Source organism: Carassius carassius, chromosome 23 (assembly GCF_963082965.1).
Source record: "Carassius carassius chromosome 23, fCarCar2.1, whole genome shotgun sequence".
Lineage (NCBI taxonomy): Eukaryota > Metazoa > Chordata > Actinopteri > Cypriniformes > Cyprinidae > Carassius > Carassius carassius.
In genome coordinates, this window is record NC_081777.1 from 13,417,615 (window position 1) to 13,440,418 (window position 22,804).

Below are 22,804 nucleotides of genomic sequence, written 5' to 3' on the forward strand. Positions count from 1 at the left end.
CTTCCCATAACACCCTATGTACTTGCTACATCATTAGAAGAATGGCATCTACGCTAATATTTGTCTGTTTCTCTCTTGTTCCGAGGTCACCGTGGCCACCAGATCCAGTCTGTGTCCAGATCAGAGGGTCACTGCAGTCACCCGGATCCAGTACTTATCCAGACCAGATGCTGGATCAGCACCTAGAAAGGACCTCTACATCCCTGAAAGACAGCGGAGACCAGGACCACTAGAGCCCCAGATACAGATCCCCTGTAAAGACCTTGTCTATGAGGAGCACCAGGACAAGACAACATGGAAACAGATGATTCTTCTGCAAAATCTGACTTTGCTGCAGCCTGGAATTGAACTACTGGTTTCGTCTGGTCAGAGAAGAACTGGCCCCCCAACTGAGCCTGGTTTCTCCCAAGGTTTTTTTCTCCATTCTGTCACCGATGTAGTTTCGGTTCCTTGCCGCTGTCGCCTCTGGCTTGCTTAGTTGGGGACACTTCATCTACAGCGATATCGTTGACTTGATTGCAAATAAGGCACAGACACTATTTAACTGAACAGAGATGACATAACTGAATCCAATGATGAACTGCCTTTAACAATCATTTTTGCATTATTGACACTGTTTTCCTAATGAATGTTGTTCAGTTGCTTTGACGCAATGTATTTTGTTTAAAGCGCTATATAAATAAAGGTGACTTTGACTTCCCATAACACCTGATGTACTTGCTACATCATTAGAATAATGGCATCTATGCTCATATTAGTCTGTTTCTCTCTTATTCCGAGGTCACTGTAGCCACCAGATCCAGTCTGTATCCAGATCAGAGGGTCACTGCAGTCACCCGGATCCAGTACGTATCCAGACCAGATGGTGGATCAGCACCTAGAAAGGACCTCTACAGCCCTGAAAGACAGAGGAGACCATGACAACTAGAGCTCCAGATACAGATCCCCTGTAAAGACCTTGTCTCAGATGACCACCAGGACAAGACCACATGGAAACAGATGATTCTTCTGCACAATCTGACTTTGCTGCAGCCTGGAATTGAACTGCTGGTTTCGTCTGGTCAGAGGAGAACTGGCCCCACAACTGAGCCTGGTTTCTCCCAAGGTTTTTTTCTCCATTCTGTCACCGATGGAGTTTCGGTTCCTTGCCGCTGTCGCCTCTGGCTTGCTTAGTTGGGGTCACTTCATCTACAGCAATATCGATGACTTGATTGCAAATAAATGCACAGACACTATTTAAACTGAACAGAGATGGCATCACTGAATTCAATGATGAACTGCCTTCAACTTTCATTTTACATTATTGACACACTGTTTTCCTTATGAATGTTGTTCAGTTGCTTTGACGCAATGTATTTTGTTTAAAGCTATATAAATAAAGGTGACTTGACTTGACATAATTGTTTACTTTTATTAGGTTGTGGATTGAAATGTATATTAAGGCATTCTCAAAGACTACTTTTTTGTCAAGGTTTATATATTTTGTTGTTTTAAATGTTGATTTGAAGTTTTAGTTTTTCAATAATTTTTTGTAGTTGAATTATTGATTTTATGGGTAACACTTTACAATAAGGTTCCATTAGTTAACATTAGTTAACATGAACTAACCATGAACGACACCTCTGTTCCGCATTAATTCATATTTGGTAACGTTAACTCACACATGTACTAATGCATCAATTCACATTAACGGCACGGTTAGTTAACATTAGTTAATGCATTAGTTAACATGAACTAACCATGAACGACACCTCTGTTCCGCATTAATTCATATTTGTTAACGTTAACTCACACATGTACTAATGCATCAATTCACATTAACGGCACGGTTAGTTAACATTAGTTAATGCATTAGTTAACATGAACTAACCATGAATGACACCTCTGTTCCGCATTAATTCATATTTGTTAACGTTAACTCACACATGTACTAATGCATCAATTCACATTAACAGCACGGTTAGTTAACATTAGTTAATGCATTAGTTAACATGAACTAACCATGAACGACACCTCTGTTCCGCATTAGTCAATATTTGTTAACGTTAACTCACACATGTACTAATGCATCAATTCACATTAACAGTACGTTTGGTTAACATTAGTTAATGCATTAGTTAACATGAACTAACCATGAACAATGCCTGTAAATAGCTGTACTGTTTTGTAGGGGTTAAACTGTACATATTTACATTAGTTTACGCAGCAGTTGACACACACTATATATGAACATTTCTAACTCACTATGTTACCCTAAATGTAAAAATACTGTTGTGTACCTTATCAACACTCTTTTATATAAGGCATTGATTTGTTGGTAAACATAATTCTACAGTGGAAAAATGTTGTTCATGTTTATACGCACTTTACTATCATTACTTGCATTCAAATAAGCATTTATTAATGGATTGAGTGAACTTTATTGTAAAGTGTACACTATTTCAACATTAACTGATGTGTTACTAACATTTGTAGACTCTTTATTGACATGACTTACCATAAATAAAGCATTTATTGATGGAATTTATGAACCTTATTGTAAAGTGTTCACTATTTCAACATTAACTGATGTGTTACTAACATTTGTAGACTCTTTATTTACATGACTTACCATTAATAAAGCATTTATTGATGGAATTTATGAACCTTATTGTAAAGTGTTCACTATTTCAACATTAACTGATGTGTTACTAACATTTGTAGACTCTTTATTGACATGACTTACCATAAATAAAGCATTTATTGATGGAATTTATGAACCTTATTGTAAAGTGTTCACTATTTCAACATTAACTGATGTGTTACTAACATTTGTAGACTCTTTATTGACATGACTTACCATAAATAAAGCATTTATTGATGGAATTTATGAACCTTATTGTAAAGTGTTCACTATTTCAACATTAACTTATGGATTACTAATATTTGTAGACTCTTTATTAACATGACTTACTATTATTAAAGCATGTATTAATGGAATTTATGAACCTTATTGTAAATTGATGTACTTACATTTGTAGATTTGACACAAAGCAGTGATTATTGATTTTACTGGACCTTAAATGAGTGAAAGTCACACATCACTTGCATTTTCAAAACCTTTACTACATTACATAACAATGGTCTCAATTAACAATGTATACATATTACAAATTAATAAAAAGACAATTGGAAATTCATTTGTACAACTGTAGTGTTTGAAGCAAGAAAAATCATCTGCAGCAGAATTACAAAATGTACAAAATAAGAAATATATATACTGTTTGTATCAATGAATGGGACTATGGAAGAGGTGTTTCAAAAGAGTAAAAATAAGGATGATCTGGGAGTGAGCCAGCATGGTCAAGTTAGGCTGGAGAAATAATGGGCTTCGGGGAGTTATCAGCTTTGTGTTTTAAAAGTGATATTTTCGATGAATATCCTTCAACAGTCTTCCAAGAGGACAATTTTTGTGCCGATTTCCAAGCCAGTAAGTCCACTCTATCAGTTTTAGATGTTGTTTTAGTAGGTCCTCTGTCCTATTTCCTCTAAGACGCCATATTTTTCCTTTGTAAGTTAACCATGCTCTTTCCAGATTTTGTGTATGGCTGCCTGTTATTGGATCTACAAAACACTGATTATGCTTCACAGGAAAATGGTTATAGCCAAGATCGCTTAGTACCCCTCTGTAAGCACGCCATTCATCACTAAGTATGGAACTTCCAGGATGCACATGTCGTACAATATGTGGGATAAGATGGTTTCGGGACCTTCGATGAACGAGTTTCAGAATAGGCTTGTTATTTCTTGGTGCAACCCCCAGCATCCCAAAGACCCACTTTCTTCTACGCCAAGTCTTTGCGAACCTTCCACGTCTATACTGAAAAACAAGTATACAACTATACAATATTTAAAAATACAAAGCTTCCAAATGTATAGAATGCCTCATTTCCACTGAGCCGTACGGCACAGTACAGTTCAGTACGGTACTCAATTTTTGTTGTTTAGATTGTCAGAAGATGTGAATGATACCCTAATTCTGAACCGAACCATACCGTACCACTTTTTTGAGACCCTTTCATTGGGGTACGTAGCACAGTAGTCCGGTACTAAAGGGTGGAGTTAGCAGAACATTGATTTGTTGACAGATAATCAACACTTGCGCCTGCTATAAGAGGAATGATAACACAAGAGGAGCCATTTTTAATACAGTTGAAACACAATACCATTTCTTCTTGTGACAAGCAGAAGGACAGCCGAGAAGCAAGAACAAGATCTGCTATACTGTATGCACTCCATTGTTATTTTCTGTGTTGTTTTCTACTTTACAAGAATTATATTGTTCGTTTCTTTCAGGCATACACCGCGCCAATCAAGTAAGGGTTGGCCCACTGTTGGCAGTGGAAATGCAAGCCGGATCAGGGTTTACCATGACGAATCGTACTGTACTATACTGTACCGCTCGGTGGAAACAAGGCATACATCATTCAAAACAATGCAATCCTTCTATACATTCTAACACTCATCGGCCTAACAATCAATCTAACACTCTTTGAACTTAACACTTAAAACTCTTGGTAACACTTTACTTGAAGGGGTGTGCATAAGACTGACATGACACCATCATAATCATGACATAGCACATGTCATGAATATGAAGGTTTTATGCATGTTTATGACAAATGTCATTAAGTGTCATTCGCTCAATTATGACATTTTTAATGCAAACATTACATTGTTTGAGATGTCTTTGTTATGACAACTTGACTTTACTAAGACAACACAACCTGTCATAAATATGTCATAAACATGACATAGCAGATTAATTATCAAACACTTAGCTTTATGGGTTAACATTTCATTAAACTGTCATGTGGTTGGTTTAGACATTGGCTGTCATGAAGCCATTATAACATTTTAATGACAAATTAAATTTGTACCACTGTAGTTGAGGTCAAGAAAAACATTCATGACACAGTTATAATGGCCTCATGACAGCCAATGTCAAAACCAATCACATGACAGTTTAATGTAATGTTAACCCATAAAGCTAGTGGTTTCTTAAAGGGATAGTTCGCCCAAAAATGAAAATTCTGTTCTCATTTACTCACCCTCAAGTTGTTTCAAACCTGTATGAGTTTATTTTTTCTGCTGAACACAAAAGAAGATATTTTGAAAAATGTCGGTAACCAAACAGTTGATGGACCCCATTGACTTCCATAGTATTTTTTTTTCCTACTATGGAAGTCAGTGGGGTCCATCAAATGTTTGGTTACCGACATTTTTCAAAATATATTCTTTTGTGTTCAGCAGAAAAAATAAACTCATACAGGTTTGAAACAACTTGAGGGTGAGTAAATGATGACAGAATTTTCATTTTTTGGCGAACTATCCCTTTAAGTTTGATAGTTAATCTGCTATGTCATGTTTATGACATATTTATGACAATTTATGTTGTCTTGGTAATGTCAAGTTGTAATGACAAAGACACTGACAGATTATGATGTATTGGTTTATGTCAAGTTGTCATAACAAAGACATCTCAAACAATGTCATATTTGCATTAAAAAATGTCATAATTGAGCGAATGACACTTAATGACAGTTGTCATAAACATGCATAAGACCTCCTTCACATTTATGACATCTGTCATGTCATGATTATGATGGTGTCATGTCAGTCTTATGCACACCCCTTCAAGTAAAGTGTTACCAAACTGGGTATTTTTTGTTTAGCCAAATTGCAAATTTTGCCAAATGTACAAAGTACATAATGTAAAACACAATTTAACTAACATAACTAAGGTTATTAATCTAAAATAAAGATACATTTTATGGGAATATTTAAATTACCTTTCGCTTGTGACGGAAGTTGCTCTCATCAATCATAACAAACTCCCTGGGTTGTCCTATCATTTGGCCCTTCCTTCTGGCATACAACTTCATGGATTCTTTACAAATAGCTCGAACTTTTTTGGCCATGCTGCTGAGTGTACGTTAGCTTCCAGCAATGCCATCTTCAATCATGTCGATTTGTCTCAACTGAAGGCCTTGAGCAAACCTTTGTTAAAAAAAATGACAAAACTTTAGTGGTCATATTTCTGTTCAACTACTTTCAAAATTAGACTAAAACTTCAATTAAAATGTTTTAAACATACCGATATATGAACTTCATCCAGGAGAATAAATTACACTTTGACTTGGCAAAAAGTGATCCATACCTCACTGACTTGAACCTTCCCTTATGTCTGTTTCGTGTACAGGACCTTTAAACATGTTATAAAAGATTCTAGTAAGACTCTGCGTCATATTTGTTTAAATTTTCCTAAAACCATAGCTGACATTTAAAATTGTCCAGCTATGTCTGGACAATAAAATTATGAATTATTAAAAAGATAATTTAATCAAGCAAGCTCTGGTCATGCAATTATTTTAAATTAATAATAATAATACTTACCAAACATAGTTGTCTGCTTTGTTGGGTTTATGAGTCAGCTTCATTTTATGTTGGCATAAATTGCACTTCATTTTTGGTTTAAGCAATTTTTTTTTCTGGAGCCATTTAATCAACTTCAGTTTCTTCCTCTTTGTTTGACGTCCTTCAATCATTGACAGCAATTTTCGATTTAATGACGGAGCCATGTCACCTTATAAATACATAAACAATTATTTAAAAGAGTATATTTAAAATAATAATAATAATAATTAATACATTAATATTTAGTATTCATGCAACAGATGGTTTAGACATAGGCCTACTCAACACACAAAACAAATACATTGACTGAAAACAATGTAAATATTATCTGATTAACTATGGTAAGGTTTTATGCATTTTTGCATTTCATGAATAAAGATGAATATACAGTATGTTATAATTCTAATATATAGAATTATTTATTTAATAAAATAGTTAAAGAATAAATATATCAGAAAAACAATTATAGTGTTGTGCTATATAGGCTACATTTCATGTTAGAGCTGAAGAAAGAAACATACATTTATGTAACATTTATAATTTACAATTCTTAGATTTACATACAGTCTTTAAAAGCTGTAATCAAATCTTACATGATGTGTCACTGGATTGTACGTGATGTTCGCCGTTGCATCTGTTAATTTGCGTGGGAGTTGAGCGGGCTTTTCGGCTTTTCATCAGGAAGTAGCGTTCCTTCCGGAAGTACAAATCCCGAGAGATTTTTAGCAATACAATTTTAAATCAAAACAAGACAAACGTATTATTCACTTTCAAATTTTTAAATGCTGTTATTATATCGAAGCCATCAGTCATTGTTATTTCAGCTTCGTTAAAAAAGAAAAAGAAAAAAAGAAGCTTAATTTCTGCAGTTCATTTAAAGAAAAACTACCATACCCACAATCCTTCAGCACTTTGCGGCAAAAATAAATAAATAAATAAATAAATAGAGCGGCCAGCGGTTATACAGCGGAGACTGATAAACAGGTGTCGAATGCCAAAGCAAGTTTGATGATGGAGAGTGGACTAACGGATGACAATTTAAACCATCAGACCAGAGGGAGACAGAAGAAAAAACTGTCTCGGGATGAACGCACAGAAAAATCCGGTAAATGATGCACGTTTATCAACTAGCTAACTTTAGATAGCTACTAATTAAGTTTTACAAATGAGACCATCAAGAAAACGGTTGATCCAGGCTTGAATAGTAGAAATAACTGAGAAAACGAAACGATTTTTACTTACAATTTTTAACTAAGTAAACCTTAAGAGTCCCTCCAACCCCCCTCTCCCTCCCTCCCTCTGTGTGTGTAACATAATCAGGATGATTTTGTTGTTAAATAGCCTATTATTATTATTTATTTTTTCTTTATAGATATACCCATTGAAGCAGCGCCCACTGTGTCTATAGCTTTGGCTAAAGCCAAGGCAGAGACTGACACCTGGAAGGTGAAATGTCAGTATCTGCAGGAGAAAATAGAAGATTTAACAAAAGATCGAGATTTCCTTAGACAACAGCTGTCAGAAGGTAAAGTTTTTGTGAAAGTTTTGTGTTGTTTTAGTGTTAAAATCTCTCTTTAAATACATAAAATGTGGTAAATCTGGTAAACCCACGTATTAAACTGAACTAAGATAGATGTAACAGGCAGTGGTGATGTTGATATGGACTTTTTTGTCATTTGGAGTGAAGTTAACATGTAACCTATAGTCACAAATGCAGGCATACAGAATATGACTTTTAACTGTTTTTTTTTCTTCCCCGATTAAAGCCATCAAAATGGACAACGACATTCCTGACAGAATTAAAGATAAGCCTGCAGACATCCCCAAAAGAATGAAAATCGATTCAGAAAGTGACTCCACTGACTCTGACTCTTCTGAGTCTTCTGACTCAGAGTCATCTAGCTCAGACTCTTCGAGGGAGAAGAAGAAAAGAAAGAAGAAGGGAAAGAAAGCAAAGAAAAGAGTGAAAAAACAGAAAAAAAACAAGCAAATGAGTAAATTCTGTCAAAGGGGTAGGTTGTGCAAATTGAAATAATTTAATAAATGTTTTTTTAATATATCAGGAATGGAAAACTTGTGTTTTGTAATCTGTGTTGTGTAGTTTACCATTAAACACATGAATGGAATGTGTTCTTAAAATGTGATCACTAGAAACATAACAATTGCCGAAATTTCTTCTTTTAAAAAAAATCTTTTTTTAAATTTTTTTTTTTTTACTGTCTTAGTTACTGATCCATGGCAGGTGGTAAAGCGGTACAAATCAGTCCTGGAGATTTTCAAAAGAGGAAGCAACATGGCAGAAGCTTTCCGGAAGTATGGTGTTGACCGGAACACAATCGTGCAGAGTGCAGCTATTGCTGAACTGGCGATTGCAGCACCAGAGAAATATGCAGAAATCCATGAAAAACAGGAAAAGGGAGAGAAATTATCAAACATAACCCAGAAATGTCAAGACGCAATCATGGCCGATGAGAACATTGCAAACATAATACAAACAATGAAAACGGATGGGAAGTTGCTTCCGATAAGAAAATAGTCAATTTTCATGCTATAAAAAGTCACAAAAAAAAAGAACCATATACGTGTTTTCCATGTTTATTACAATAATATATTTTGCCTTGTTTAGGCCTGAATTGATAGGGCAGCACATTTTGTTTTGTCCTTAAAAATTTTGTTTTGTATGTTTTGTTCTGGCAAAGATTGCCAATGTTGACCAGTTCTGATAATGTAATAAAGAGGTCTTTTCTCAACATCCAGAAAATGTTAATAATGAATGGCTTTCACACATTTACATTTACAAATATTACTGACACATCAGTTAATGCTGAAATAGTGTACACGATAAGGTTTATAAATACCATCAATAAATGCTTTATTAATGGTAAGTCATGTAGATAAAGAGTCTACAGATGTCAGTAACATCAGTTAATGTTGAAATAGTGAACACTTTACAATAAGGTTCATAAATTCCATCAATAAATGCTTTATTAATGGTAAGTCATGTCAATAAAGAGTCTACAAATGTTAGTAACACATCAGTTAATGTTGAAATAGTGAACACTTTACAATAAGGTTCATAAATTCCATCAATAAATGCTTTATTAATGGTAAGTCATGTCAATAAAGAGTCTACAAATGTTAGTAACACATCAGTTAATGTTGAAATAGTGAACACTTTACAATAAGGTTCATAAATTCCATCAATAAATGCTTTATTAATGGTAAGTCATGTCAATAAAGAGTCTACAAATGTTAGTAACACATCAGTTAATGTTGAAATAGTGAACACTTTACAATAAGGTTCACTCAATCCATTAATAAATGCTTATTTGAATGCAAGTAATAGTAAAGTGCGTATAAACATGAACAACATTTTTCCGCTGTAGAGTTATGTTTACCAACAAATCAATGCCTTATTTATGTGAATTGATGCATTAGTACATGTGTGAGTTAACGTTAACAAATATTAACTAATGCGGAACAGAGGTGTCGTTCATGGTTAGTTCATGTTAACTAATGCATTAACTAATGTTAACTAACCGTTCTGTTAATGTGAATTGATGCATTAGTACATGTGTGAGTTAACGTTAACAAATATTAACTAATGCGGAACAGAGGTGTCGTTCATGGTTAGTTCATGTTAACTAATGCATTAACTAATGTTAACTGACCGTGCCGTTAATGTGAATTGATGCATTAGTATATGTGTGAGTTAACGTTAACAAATATGAATTAATGCGGAACAGAGGTGTCGTTCATGGTTAGTTCATGTTAACTAATGCATTAACTAATGTTAACTAACCGTGCCGTTAATGTGAATTGATGCATTTGTACATGTGTGAGTTAACGTTAACAAATATGAATTAATGCGGAACAGAGGTGTCGTTTATGGTTAGTTCATGGATAGTTCATGTTAACTAATGCATTAACTAATGTTAAATAACCGTGCTGTTAGTGTGAATTGATGCATTAGTACATGTGTGAGTTAACGTTAACAAATATTAACTAATGCTGAACAGAGGTGTCATTCATGGTTAGTTCATGTTAACTAATGCATTAACTAATGTTAACTAATAGAACCTTATTGTAAAGTGTTACCATTTTATGTTACCTAGCAGTGTTACAGTCACACCAGTTCATGTGTGTGTGTGTCTGCACGTGTGTGAGTTGGTGTGTTGATTTTGCACTCTAGATGTTTTATAGTTTTACCCAATGATGCTGTGCTTTTTTCTGCATTGTGGGGGATTTTTAAATTGTACACACATTTCTTTTTTTTTTGATCACATTTCCTATTCATCTCCTAGATTTTTTTAAATTCAAAATGTAAAATTCTCCAGTCAGAATGTTAAATCGCTGTTGCATAGACTCATACTTGGAAGAATCAATGGTAAGTCCAGTGCAACAATTATATATATATATAAAAAAATACTCTGTTGATTTACCAAACCCTAAATACGTTTTGTCCCTCCAGGACATTTATACCAGGTTGTTTGTGAGGAGGATCTTCAGAGACTCCAGCCACCCGAGCCATGGATTGCTCTCACCGTTACCATCAATCAAATGTTATCACAGAACCTCCACACACCACCAATCTCATAGTCCAATCAGTTTCACTGTTCATGAGTTGTACTGTAGGGTGCTGGATAACAACTGCAAATTGTTTAAGACTTTAGACTTTATTGTCCCTTTAGGGAAATTCTTCTTCACAGCATCATTCTTCTTAAGTTATGAAAGAAGAAATCTATGGTAGGGACATGGAGAAGCAAGCAAAAGGAAAAAAAAACCAGGAGAGCTCTGATGATGAGCAGGCAGGAAACTGAATGTGTAAAGGTTTTATTTATTTATTTATTTTTGCTGTAAAGTTGGGCATTTTAACAAGGGGAGTCTATGGGATTGACTCCCTTTTGCAGCCAGCCTCTAGCAGCCAGTCGATTGATTACAATTTAAGTCACTTCCGTATGGGCTTCACAAGAGAGAGCGGGAGGTTGCCGCTTGTTTTATATATTCCTTTGTTCAAAAAAGATTGTATTTTCCCTCATTTTATTATGAAACATTTTAAACTACATTAAGACTCATAAGAAACACCCTTAAGAAAAACATGGCGCTGGTATTTGTAGTTTAATAATGTCATGCTCAGGGTTAGGGTTAGGATCTCAGTAAAGTTGTCATTTCTCATGACATAGCAACACGGAATTGCTAACTGAAGGTAATACTGACATAATAATAACAGCAAAACTGCCTTTACAGAGTTAAACATATTTTAATTTGGGTTAATAGATAGCGAGCTCTGTGAGTGCCAATAGAAATTCAAAGCCAATGGCAACCCAGTTGAGCAGAGGCATTACACTAACTTGTCAATATATGGTCATTTATGACAGGACCTTCCAGGTTCTTGGGGTGAATGGACAGATTATCAGTTAAAGATTTATTTGTCTCCACTCAATATAAAACTGCAACAACAGATTGCATTGTGTGGTTATCCTGATGCAGCAATAGATTTGATTTAGTGTTTTTATGTTTTTTGATTTTCAAACAATGGTGTTAAGTTTTCCATTGTATACATTGTTTACACTTATATTAATGTACATTATTTAAACTCAAAAGTATGAATATACTGTGTGAAAAATAAATAATAAATGCCAAAAAATTCCATTTACTTTCAAAAAAAAAAAAAAATCCCTCTAATAATTATTCAAACATCCATTTTTTTTATTCTATTCAATTTTGCTTCTGTAACATTTACAGTGCAATTATAGTGAATTAAAGGTAAAATTAATCGATTTTACGTTTAATGGAAATGGACCATACAAACTTGCCATTCTTAGCCCTGCCAGTTAAACTACGTGAATATTAAACACACACTACACATTTTTATTGATTTTTCAAACTTTTCCAAGACTAGTGCCCAGAACAGCACTCTCTCCAAATTGTGCCACTATAAAAAATTTTTTTTTTAAATCACAACCAAAAAAAACAGCAGTTATAGTGATATATAACAACTTAAAACAACGACTGATTGATAAAGTAATTAATGGGTACATGGAAATAAATATGTAACTTAGAAATATGCAATAAAAACCCCTTAAAAAACATTTAATATTCACAAATAAAAAGATAATTTGTTTACAGAACGTCATAAGATGTCAAATAATATTTTATATCCTGTCAATATAATACACATATTGACAGAAGTGCTCACAGTGACAAGTTAAACTAGCATTTCCAGACTCTTGCTTCTTAAACAGATCAACATGGACAGAGAGGCAGACTGTGAGGTGTGGACAGATATCATGTACCTTTGGAACGGGAAAACACTGAGCCAGTTTGTAAAGATTAATAAAGAATACAATGGATTTAATATAAAATGTATGATATAAACACTCCGACTACGTACTTACAATGTGCACAATCTGCATGAGAGTTGAGGCAATGGCCAATGTTAGCATTAGGGGTAAAAATAGTACAATATGCTTGTATAATATCATATGAATTTGCTGACTTGTTAAGTTGTATGAATTATTACTACTTTGACATGAGACTTTTGTGGGGGTTTTCCTCATGGGGCTCTGCAGTACAGTATGTAAACCAATGTTGAAGAATTAGGACATGCTGGGCAAAATGTAACTGCAGTAAAGTTCATTCAAGATGCTCAGATCAACACAGACATACCATTGGAACTGTTTGCCTTGGCAGCTTTTGGTCTTCTGCCAAAATTCAAATACCATGATTGGCCTTCCTTTGGTCTTCCCTTTCAGGTGAAATGAATATATATTTTTTACAAGAGATGGTTTAAAAGAATTACTGGATTACAGTTTGTTGTGGAGTATGTGATCTGACGTAACTGCAAGACAGAAAAAATCCTGAATTACAATTGTCACGAGGTGACAAAATTTCAACTGTCAAGGCGGAACTAATGTTCGCCGCGATTGCCTCCCGCTGGACCAATACAATAACAACGGAACACCGGGCTAGCTCTTGTCTATGGGACTTCCTGATGTGAATGCCAGGTCAGAAAATGGGCAACGGCCATCTATATATGTATTTCCCACTGAGTGTTGAATTGCAGTGATGAAGTGATGTGATGCACTGTTTTGATGTGTGAAGTGTGAACTTAAACCTGACGGATGTCCATTACTTAGCTGAGTTTTCTATCACGTTCTAAGACGTAAGAAGAGGCTAACACTGTTGTACTCCACAGATATTTGAGTGTATTACCTAACAGCCCATTGTGAAAAGGGACACATAGGTGAATGCTTTAACCGACTGCTTTGCAGTAAATTCCTCCATCCGTAAGTTCTCTGTCTGTCACCTGTAGAAGAAGAGGATTACTTGTCTGTATATTCACCTGTCTGCTTGCAGCGAACTTCTCCCTTCGTAAGTTCTGTGTCTGCCAGCCTTTCAAGAGGATTACGTGCCTGAATACTCACCTGACTGCTTTGCAGTGAAGCCCTCCAGCCGTAAGTTCTCTGTCTGTCATCTGTAGAAGAAGAGGATAACGTGCCTGTATACTCACCTGACTGCTTTGCAGATAAGCCCTCCAGCCGTAAGTTCTCTGTCTGTCATTTCTGAAGAAGAGGATTACATACCTGTGTATTCACCTGTCTGCTTTGCAGCGAAGTTCTCCCTTCGTAAGCTCTGTGTCTGCCAGCCCTTCAAGAGGATATCATACCTGAATACTCGCCTGACTGCTTTGCAGTGAAGTCCTCGAGCCGTAAGTTCTCTGTCTGTCATTTCTGAAGAAGAGGATTACATACCTGTGTATTCACCTGTCTGCTTGCAGCAAACTTTTCCCTTCGTAAGCCCTGTGTCTGCCAGCCTTTCAAGAGGATTACGTGCCTGTATACTCACCTGACTGCTTTGCAGTGAAGCCCTCCAGCCGTAAGTTCTCTGTCTGTCATTTTTGAAGAAGAGAATTACATACCTGTGTATTCACCTGTCTGCTTTGCAGCGAAGTTCTCCCGTCGTAAGCTCTGTGTCTGCCAGCCCTTCAAGAGGATTTCGTACCTGAATACTCACCTGACTGCTTTGCAGTGAAACCCTCCAGCCGTAAGTTCTCTGTCTGTCATTTCTGAAGAAGAGGATTACATACCTGTGTATTCACCTGTCTGCTTTGCAGCGAAGTTCTCCCGTCGTAAGCTCTGTGTCTGCCAGCCCTTCAAGAGGATTTCATATCTGAATACTCGCCTGACTGCTTTGCAGTGAAGTCCTCCAGCCGTAAGTTCTCTGTCTGTCATTTCTGAAGAAGAGGATTACATACCTGTGTATTCACCTGTCTGCTTTGCAGCGAAGTTCTCCCGTCGTAAGCTCTGTGTCCGCCAGCCCTTCAAGAGGATTTCCTACCTGTATACTCACCTGACTGCTTTGCATTGAAGCTCCTCAGCCGTAAGTTCTCTGTCTGTTACTGGTAGAAGAAGAGGATTACGTGTCTGTATACTCACCTGACTGCTTGCAGTGGGGCTCCTCAGCCGTCAGTTCTCTGCCCGTCATCTGTAGAAGAGGAGGATTACGTACCCAAAACACGCACCTTAACTGTTCCACCACAGTCCCTCCGCTCGTAAATCCCGACCCGTCCTCCCTCTGGGAAGAAGAAGGGAGTACGTCACCCGAAAAGCACACCTGAACGGTCCTATATCAGCCTCCTCCCAGTCGTGAGCTCCGACTCGTCCCTTCCATTGGAAGACAGCGAAGCCACTTACCAGAGCACCCCTCTACATTGCACTCTGTGGGCCTCTCGCCGGGTCCGCTGGACGGAACGACCCTGCCCAGAAGACTCACCATTTTAGATCCCCTTATCCATTTTTATACTCAATAAAATACTGTGTTACTTGAAGCCTTGTTGTCTGTCATCCTTGCCTGGCTTCTGTCCGACTCCCCAAGGGTGGTACGGGTCTTAGGGGTGGGTGCAGCCTGATTGGCCCGCCCCGTCCTGTGACACAATCACTTCACAAAAAGGTACTGACGTTAACCGATAGTAAGTGTTGTGGTTATGTGCTTTAACTACAAATACTGCATAAAAATGCAGTCACTGTGGTTAAACCATGGTAAGTGCTGTGTTGCACAGTGCTTTTCATACACCGAGTAAGCAGTAGAGCTACTATGGTAAAATGACAAGTGCTGTGGTTACCATACGTACAAATACCACAGTAAAACTACATTTAAGGTGAAGCATGGTATATGTTGTGGTTATTGTGCATCACTTTAACATTTTTAAATACTATAGTTATAGTTTTAAGTACTATACTTTTCTTTTGAACCACTATAGTAAAGTGTATTTTACTATATTTTTATTAGTATATTTTTTTTCATGTGCATGGCTACAAATTAAACCAAAATTAAAATATGTGGTTACCTGTATGCATCTTGAAGTCATCTAAATCCATCTTTTTACACACTATATCGCTTGTCTTTGGTCCATGTGGAGTTTTTGATATTTAGGAAATTATTGCCCTCATGGCAATAATTGTCATGGTGTCATGGCTTTGCAAATCAAAAAATGTCATTATAATGGAAGTCAATGGGGCAAAAACAGCCACCAACAACAAATTAGGGGGAAAACAATTAAATCTAATGCTGCACAAAACTAAAAATGCATCAAAGCCAATGTTGCTACTAATCTTTGACATGCCCAAGACTGTTATAAAAAGTAAAAAAAAAAATCCAGCCACAATTACTTTTATATTAAAAATAAGTCATTTTGTGTGTTTTCCCCCCCAAATCAGTGACATCATTTATGAACTTGGCATTTAAAGAGTTAAAATCTTGCATTTAAAAAAAATATTTGGTAGTTTTGATCAGGACTGAAGTTGATTAACAGATTTATGCCAAAAAAAATTTGACACATTTTTACAGCAGTTTAATTGAGTGGATGTTTTCATCCCGAACATAACGAAAGGGTAGTGAATTTGAACAATGCACAAGGGTTAAAAAATACTTTTTGTACTTAATAATAAATACAATAAATATCACATACTTTAAGACTTTTACTCAAGTTATATTCTAAACGGTAACTTCAACATCTACCAAAGTCATTTTCTGGTAAGATATCTGTACTTTTACTTGATTTTTGACTTTCAGGTACCTATACACCACTGCAGGGAAATCACATACTGATAAAAAAAAAAAATTATATATATATATATATATATATATATATATATATATATATATATATAGCCTGAATGCACTGTAAGTCGCTTTGGATAAAAGCATCTGCTAAATGCGTAAATGTAAATGTACTGTGATGTGACAGTCTCTCTCTCTCTCTCTCTCACACACACACACACACACGCGCGCAATGTGCAAAACTCCACATCTGAACAGTCAATATCAAAAACTTAAACAAATAACAAACTATACTTACAGTGGTTGAGTTAGAATTGCCAGATTGCCATAGCAAATTCAGAATTACCTCCTCTCCTTTGTTCACTAAACGGTTGTCCATAAAATGTGTTGTGGTTCTGTTGTAACTTGTAAGTAATCTTAAAGATTCCTGAATGCATCTACTTTCGGAAGGCCAAATAAAGTGCTTTTGCTTTCGCCTGGAAACACACAGCATTTCCCTGACATGGGTGCTTTAACACTAACTGCTATTACTGAAACCACGCCTTCTTTCTTTGCATGAACATTTGGGTGGCATTATGCAAATATTCCCACATCATGATGCAGACATGTGGGGGAGTGATTGAATGAGCCGATTTACAGGGGCGTGGCAGAGTCTTAATGTTGATAAAGAATATCTCTTTTGTTTTTGATACTTTAGTCTTTGCAACTTCAGAGATCGGATCTTATCTATGCAAAATCAGCTTGTAACACTCCAAAGAGAAAGGAAAACTTGCATAACATGACACCTTTAAAGAAAGAAAGTGCAATGAACACATATATGGGTCAATAGGGACTCATTTAATTTACAGTTTGTTTTTCTTGATGCTTCACTATCTCCTCACAACTTATGATAAATATTTTTTGAATTCATATTTAAACATTCTAAAATACATTCAAAATCTGTATTTTTGTATTTATTTTTGCCGTTATCTAATAAATGTTGAATTATTAGTGTTTGCAGAAATTTTACAAGTCACCACTAAAATGCATGACTGTAATAACATACTATTTATTTTTCAGAATTTCAGAATTCTGAAATTTCAGAAAATGCTATTCTTTTTTAAAACAAGATACCAATTTTAAAAAGTAAATAAAACCAAAATAATATAAAAGAAAACAACAGCACAAATAAACTGTAAACTATAAATTTTAATTTTCCCTCAAATGCTGTTTTCCTCCATAATGAAACATGTAAATGGTTCAATATGGCAATCCCACAGGGTATTTTAAGGTATGATAAAATGCAGCACTTTTCCATTTCTGTCTCAGAGGTTCCTGTCTCTCATACATACTACTGGTATGGCAAAAAGCACTGTGTCACTGCTTCTACTGCTGGTGGTGGTGCATGGTGTCTTTGTGCCAGCTTCAGCACAACTCTGCAGTCTGCTTGGTCACTCTGCATTTCCTGTACTTTCTGCAGAAAGAGACATCAACATTGGAGCGATTTTCTCAATTCACAGAAGTGCTCTGCTAAAGATGCACCCTTTCACTTCCAAACCAGAGCCAACAACATGCCTCAGGTCTGTATGATGATATATATAATTAATAAAAATAAAAAAATAACATGAATGATAAATATTTGTCATTTTACAAAACCAATTATTTAATTTCACAGGTTAAATTTGCGTGAATTTAAATTTGCTCAGACATTTATTTTTGCCATTGAGGAGATAAATAACAGCACACAGCTTTTGCCTGGAGTTTCTTTGGGTTATAAAATATACGATGCCTGTAACTCTATAGCATTGGCTATCCTGTCAGGCATGTCTTTGATGAATGGTTATGAAAATATTTTGAGTGATATATCCTGCTCTCGATCACCAGCTGTCCAGGCCATTGTTGGAGAGTCGACATCTTCTCCTACCATAGCTTTGGCTACTGTGGTTGGGGCATTCAACATACCTGTTGTAAGAACTCTTGCTTATACTGATTAAGCATGACAAGTGTAAATATACAATAAGTGTACATATAGAAATCAGTGTTTTATATTGGTTAGATTTTAGCAGTGTGTGTACACACACACACACACACACACACACATGTTATCTGTATAATGATGATTTATCGTGCATAAACAAGGATCTAAAAAAGATATGGTTAATGTACTCTGCTTCTTTAAATTACAGATCAGTCATTTTGCCACATGCACATGCCTGAGTAACAGGAAAAGATATCCATCCTTCTTTAGAACAATACCCAGTGATTATTACCAAAGCAGAGCACTGGCACAGCTTGTCAAGTATTTTGGCTGGACCTGGGTTGGGACGGTCAGGAGTCGCAGTGACTATGGTAATAATGGGATAGCAGCATTTGAAGAGGCTGCAAAACAAGAAGGTATTTGCATTGAATACTCAGAAGCTGTATTAAGAACTGATCCACAAGAGCAGTTTCTGAAGACACTGGAAGTGATTAAAAAGGGCACAGCCAGGGTTGTGGTGGCTTTTATCTCATTTGGAGATTTTGCCCCCCTTGTGAAAGTAATTGCAGAACAAAACATCACAGGGCTGCAGTGGGTTGGCAGTGAATCCTGGATAACATCTCGAAATCTTGCAGAAACCAAGGAATACAGTTTCCTTTCTGGAGCTGTGGGCTTTGCTGTAGTAAATGCCAAGCTTCTGGGTCTGCGAGAGTTCCTAGTGAATCTGAACCCTAATCAAGAACTAAAAAATGAACTTTTAAAGGAATTCTGGGAAACAGCTTTTCAGTGTTCTTTCAGAACCAGTGGTAGTAATGCCTGTACTGGCTCAGAGAAACTGGCAGAGCTGCAAAATGAATATACTGATGTATCTGAGCTACGAATAGAACATAAAGCTTACACTGCAGTGTATGCTGTTGCACACACACTGCATAATGTTTTAAAAGACTTTAAATCATCCACCAACAACAGCAAAGGAGAGCTGCCCACACCAAAAAAAGTAAGAGCATAAAAAATATTTTAGAAAAATCGTAGAAAAATCATACTAAAATGAATGATGTTTCTGGCCTTTCCTTTGAGGTATTGCAATATATGAGAGATGTGAGCTTCACTATGAAAACAGGTGAGAATATATTTTTTGATGCAAGTGGTGATCCAGTGGCAATATATGACCTGGTGAACTGGCAGCCTGCTGAGGATGGAAGATTACAGTTTGAGAATGTGGGTGTCTATGACAGCTCACTGCCTTTAGAGCAACGTCTTCAAGTTAATCAGGAACACATACTATGGGCAGGGAAGAGAGCACAGGTACATCAATGATATAATAATTTCATGAAAACAAGCAATTAATTTAACAAATCAAACCATTATTTGGGCATCTTATTGAAAGAACATTTTGCTACAGTTGCCTGTGTCCGTGTGCAGTGAAAGCTGCCCCACTGGAACTAGAAAGACTGTGCAGAAAGGTCGGCCTGTTTGCTGTTATGACTGTACTCCATGTGCAGAAGGAGAAATCAGTAATAGCACAGGTAAATTAGCACATGCTGGTTAACTTTCTTTAAAGTATGACAAAGTGGAGCATAATACTGTCCATTGGTCATGTAACTTTATGATGCATTTTCCATTTAAACAATATTTTCTTGAAATTCCTTCACAGATTCTAGTGACTGCTTTCCTTGTGATTTGGAGTACTGGTCGAATGAAAGCAGAGACAGATGTGTATTAAAAGTGGTTGAATTCCTTTCCTATACAGAAATCATGGGGATGGTGCTTTGCATTTTCTCCTTCATTGGCGTATTATTAACAGCAATGGTATCTTTTCTGTTTTATCTCCATAAAGAAACACCTATTGTCAGAGCCAACAACTCAGAGCTGAGCTTCCTGTTGCTCTTCTCGCTCTCACTGTGTTTTCTCTGTTCATTAATTTTCATTGGCCGGCCCACTGAGCTGTCCTGTATGTTGCGTCACACAGCATTTGGGATCACTTTTGTCCTTTGTATCTCCTGTGTTCTGGGGAAAACATTGGTAGTCTTAATGGCCTTCAGAGCTACACTTCCAGGAAGTGATGTCATGAAATGGTTTGGGCCTGCACAGCAACGACTCAGTGTTGTTTCCTTAACATTAATACAGGTGATTGTCTGTGTGCTTTGGTTAACAATATCCCCTCCTTTCCCATATATGAATTTAAGTTATTATAGAGAAAAAATCATTCTAGAATGTAATGTAGGTTCAGCTCTTGGTTTCTGGGCTGTTCTGGGTTATACTGGCCTGCTATCAAGTTTGTGTTTTGTTTTAGCTTTTCTTGCTCGGAAGCTCCCTGATAACTTCAATGAAGCCAAGTTCATCACATTCAGTATGCTCATATTCGGTGCTGTCTGGCTCACATTTATCCCAGCTTATGTCAGTTCTCCTGGAAAATTTACTGTAGCTGTGGAGATATTTGCCATTTTAGTTTCAAGTTTTGGTTTACTATTTTGCATATTTGCCCCAAAATGTTACATAATTTTGCTAAAACCAGAGAAAAACACAAAGAAACAAATGATGGGGAAATCTTCAACAGCTCTTTGAAACCAGAGTTAATCATATAACTGATTAAAGGCCAATAGGCCAGCTCTATCAAATGCATTTCTCCCACAGGCTGTGGCAGGCTCTGCAGTGTAGGCCGGGTCAGCACTAGACACAGTGGACTCTCAGTGACCATCTCCATCACAGCCATATTCTGGACCTGCATTATGTACTTTCTAATAAGAAATGATATTGACTTTTTGCAGTTAACAACAAATGGAAGTTACTTTTTAATGTATTGAATTTATATCTTTAGTTTTCTACATTTTCTACATTACTGTTGTTTTAACAGTAAACAGTATAGACATGCGTACATTTAAAATATTATTACCTTTATTTAAATAGCACTTTATAGAATGCACATTGTTTTAAATGAGTTCTAAAGTAATTAAAAGGTTAAATGTTTAGCTCATGCATATGCTATAAATTTATATAAGCAGGTGAAACACTGAGCCTCATACATATGCTAATATTAAGTACATACTAATTTATTTTGACTGTATTATAACTTCAGCAACATAAAAAAAAAAACAATTCTAGGATTAAATTTGTAAAAACAATTTCCCCATATCAGACAATGACTTTCCTAAAATGTAGTAATCACTTCATGACCTTTGTATGGATATTTATTAGCATGCATGCAGATGTAACCTGTTACAAAACCTTCTATAAAACTGGCAGACATTAGTGATTCATTTCAATTTCATGCTGCGCTGTATAGTTTTGTTTGTTCCAGTAAATGCATTAATTTATATATAACTTATGTACTTGTAACCCTGTATAATTTAACAAATTAATTTTCAATAATGAAATAATTACTCATATCCAAGGCTTGTAGCAAAATATTAGTACAGACCAAACGTTTGGAAACATTACTATTTTTAATGTTTTTGAAAGAAGTTTCTTCTGTTCATCAAGCCTGCATTTATTTGATCAAAAATACAGAAAAAACAGTAATATTGTGAAATATTATTACAACTTAAAATAATCGTTTTGTATTTGAATATACTTTAAATAAATAATTTATTCCTGTGATGCAAAGCTGAATTTTCAGCATCATTACTCCAGCCTTCAGTGTCACATGTAACATCCAGTCTATCACATGATCATTTAGAAATCATTCTAATATTTTGATTTATGAGTGTTGGAAACAGTTCTGCTGTCTAATATATTTGATGAATAAAAGGTTAAAAAGAACTTCATTTATTAAAAAAAAAAAATTCTAATAATATATATTCTAATAATATATTTTCTTTACTATCACTTTTTATCAATTTAACCCATCCTTGCTGAATAAAAGTATTGATTTTATTTAAAAAAAAAGAAAGAAAGAAAAAATTACTCACCCCAAATTACTGACCAGTAGTGTATATTGTTATTACAAAATATTTATATTTTAAAAACATAGCTTCTTTTTTTTTTTTTTTTTTTACTTTTTATTCATCAAAGTAACCTAAAAAAAGTATCACATGTTCTGAAAAAATATTAGGCAGCAGAACTGTTTCCAACTTTGATAATGAATCATCATATTAGAATAATTTCTAAAGGATCATGTGATAATGATCCTAAAAATTCAACTTTGCATCACAGAAATAAATGATAATTTAAAGTATAATAAATTTAAAAACAATTATTTTAAATTGTAATAATATATTACAATATTCACATTTTTGTGTTTTTGATCAAATAAATGCAGGCTTGATGAGCAGAAGAAACTTCTTTTAAAAAAACATAAAAAATAGTAATGTTTCCAAACTTTTGGTCAGT

At 35.5% G+C, this 22,804-nt stretch overlaps 1 protein-coding gene and 1 long non-coding RNA gene across 2 annotated transcripts; one reads left to right on the top strand and one right to left on the bottom strand.

Annotated features, from left to right (window-relative positions):
- Positions 1 to 5,979: 5,979 nt before the first annotated feature.
- On the bottom strand, positions 5,980 to 6,502 carry LOC132101362 (uncharacterized). The gene is made up of 3 exons (XR_009423165.1): positions 6,436 to 6,502; positions 6,137 to 6,244; positions 5,980 to 6,039 (listed from the first exon to the last, which is right to left on the bottom strand). It is a non-coding gene; the product is annotated as an uncharacterized LOC132101362 (long non-coding RNA).
- Positions 6,503 to 17,856: 11,354 nt separating this feature from the next.
- Positions 17,857 to 21,164, top strand: LOC132101160 (extracellular calcium-sensing receptor-like). Its single transcript, XM_059505874.1, has 6 exons — positions 17,857 to 18,077; positions 18,173 to 18,464; positions 18,684 to 19,472; positions 19,553 to 19,780; positions 19,878 to 20,001; positions 20,130 to 21,164. Exons 1-6 carry the CDS (start codon positions 17,857 to 17,859, stop codon positions 21,038 to 21,040), a joined length of 2,565 nt encoding a protein of 854 aa, XP_059361857.1. The 3' UTR covers positions 21,041 to 21,164.
- The last annotated feature ends 1,640 nt before the right edge of the window (positions 21,165 to 22,804 follow it).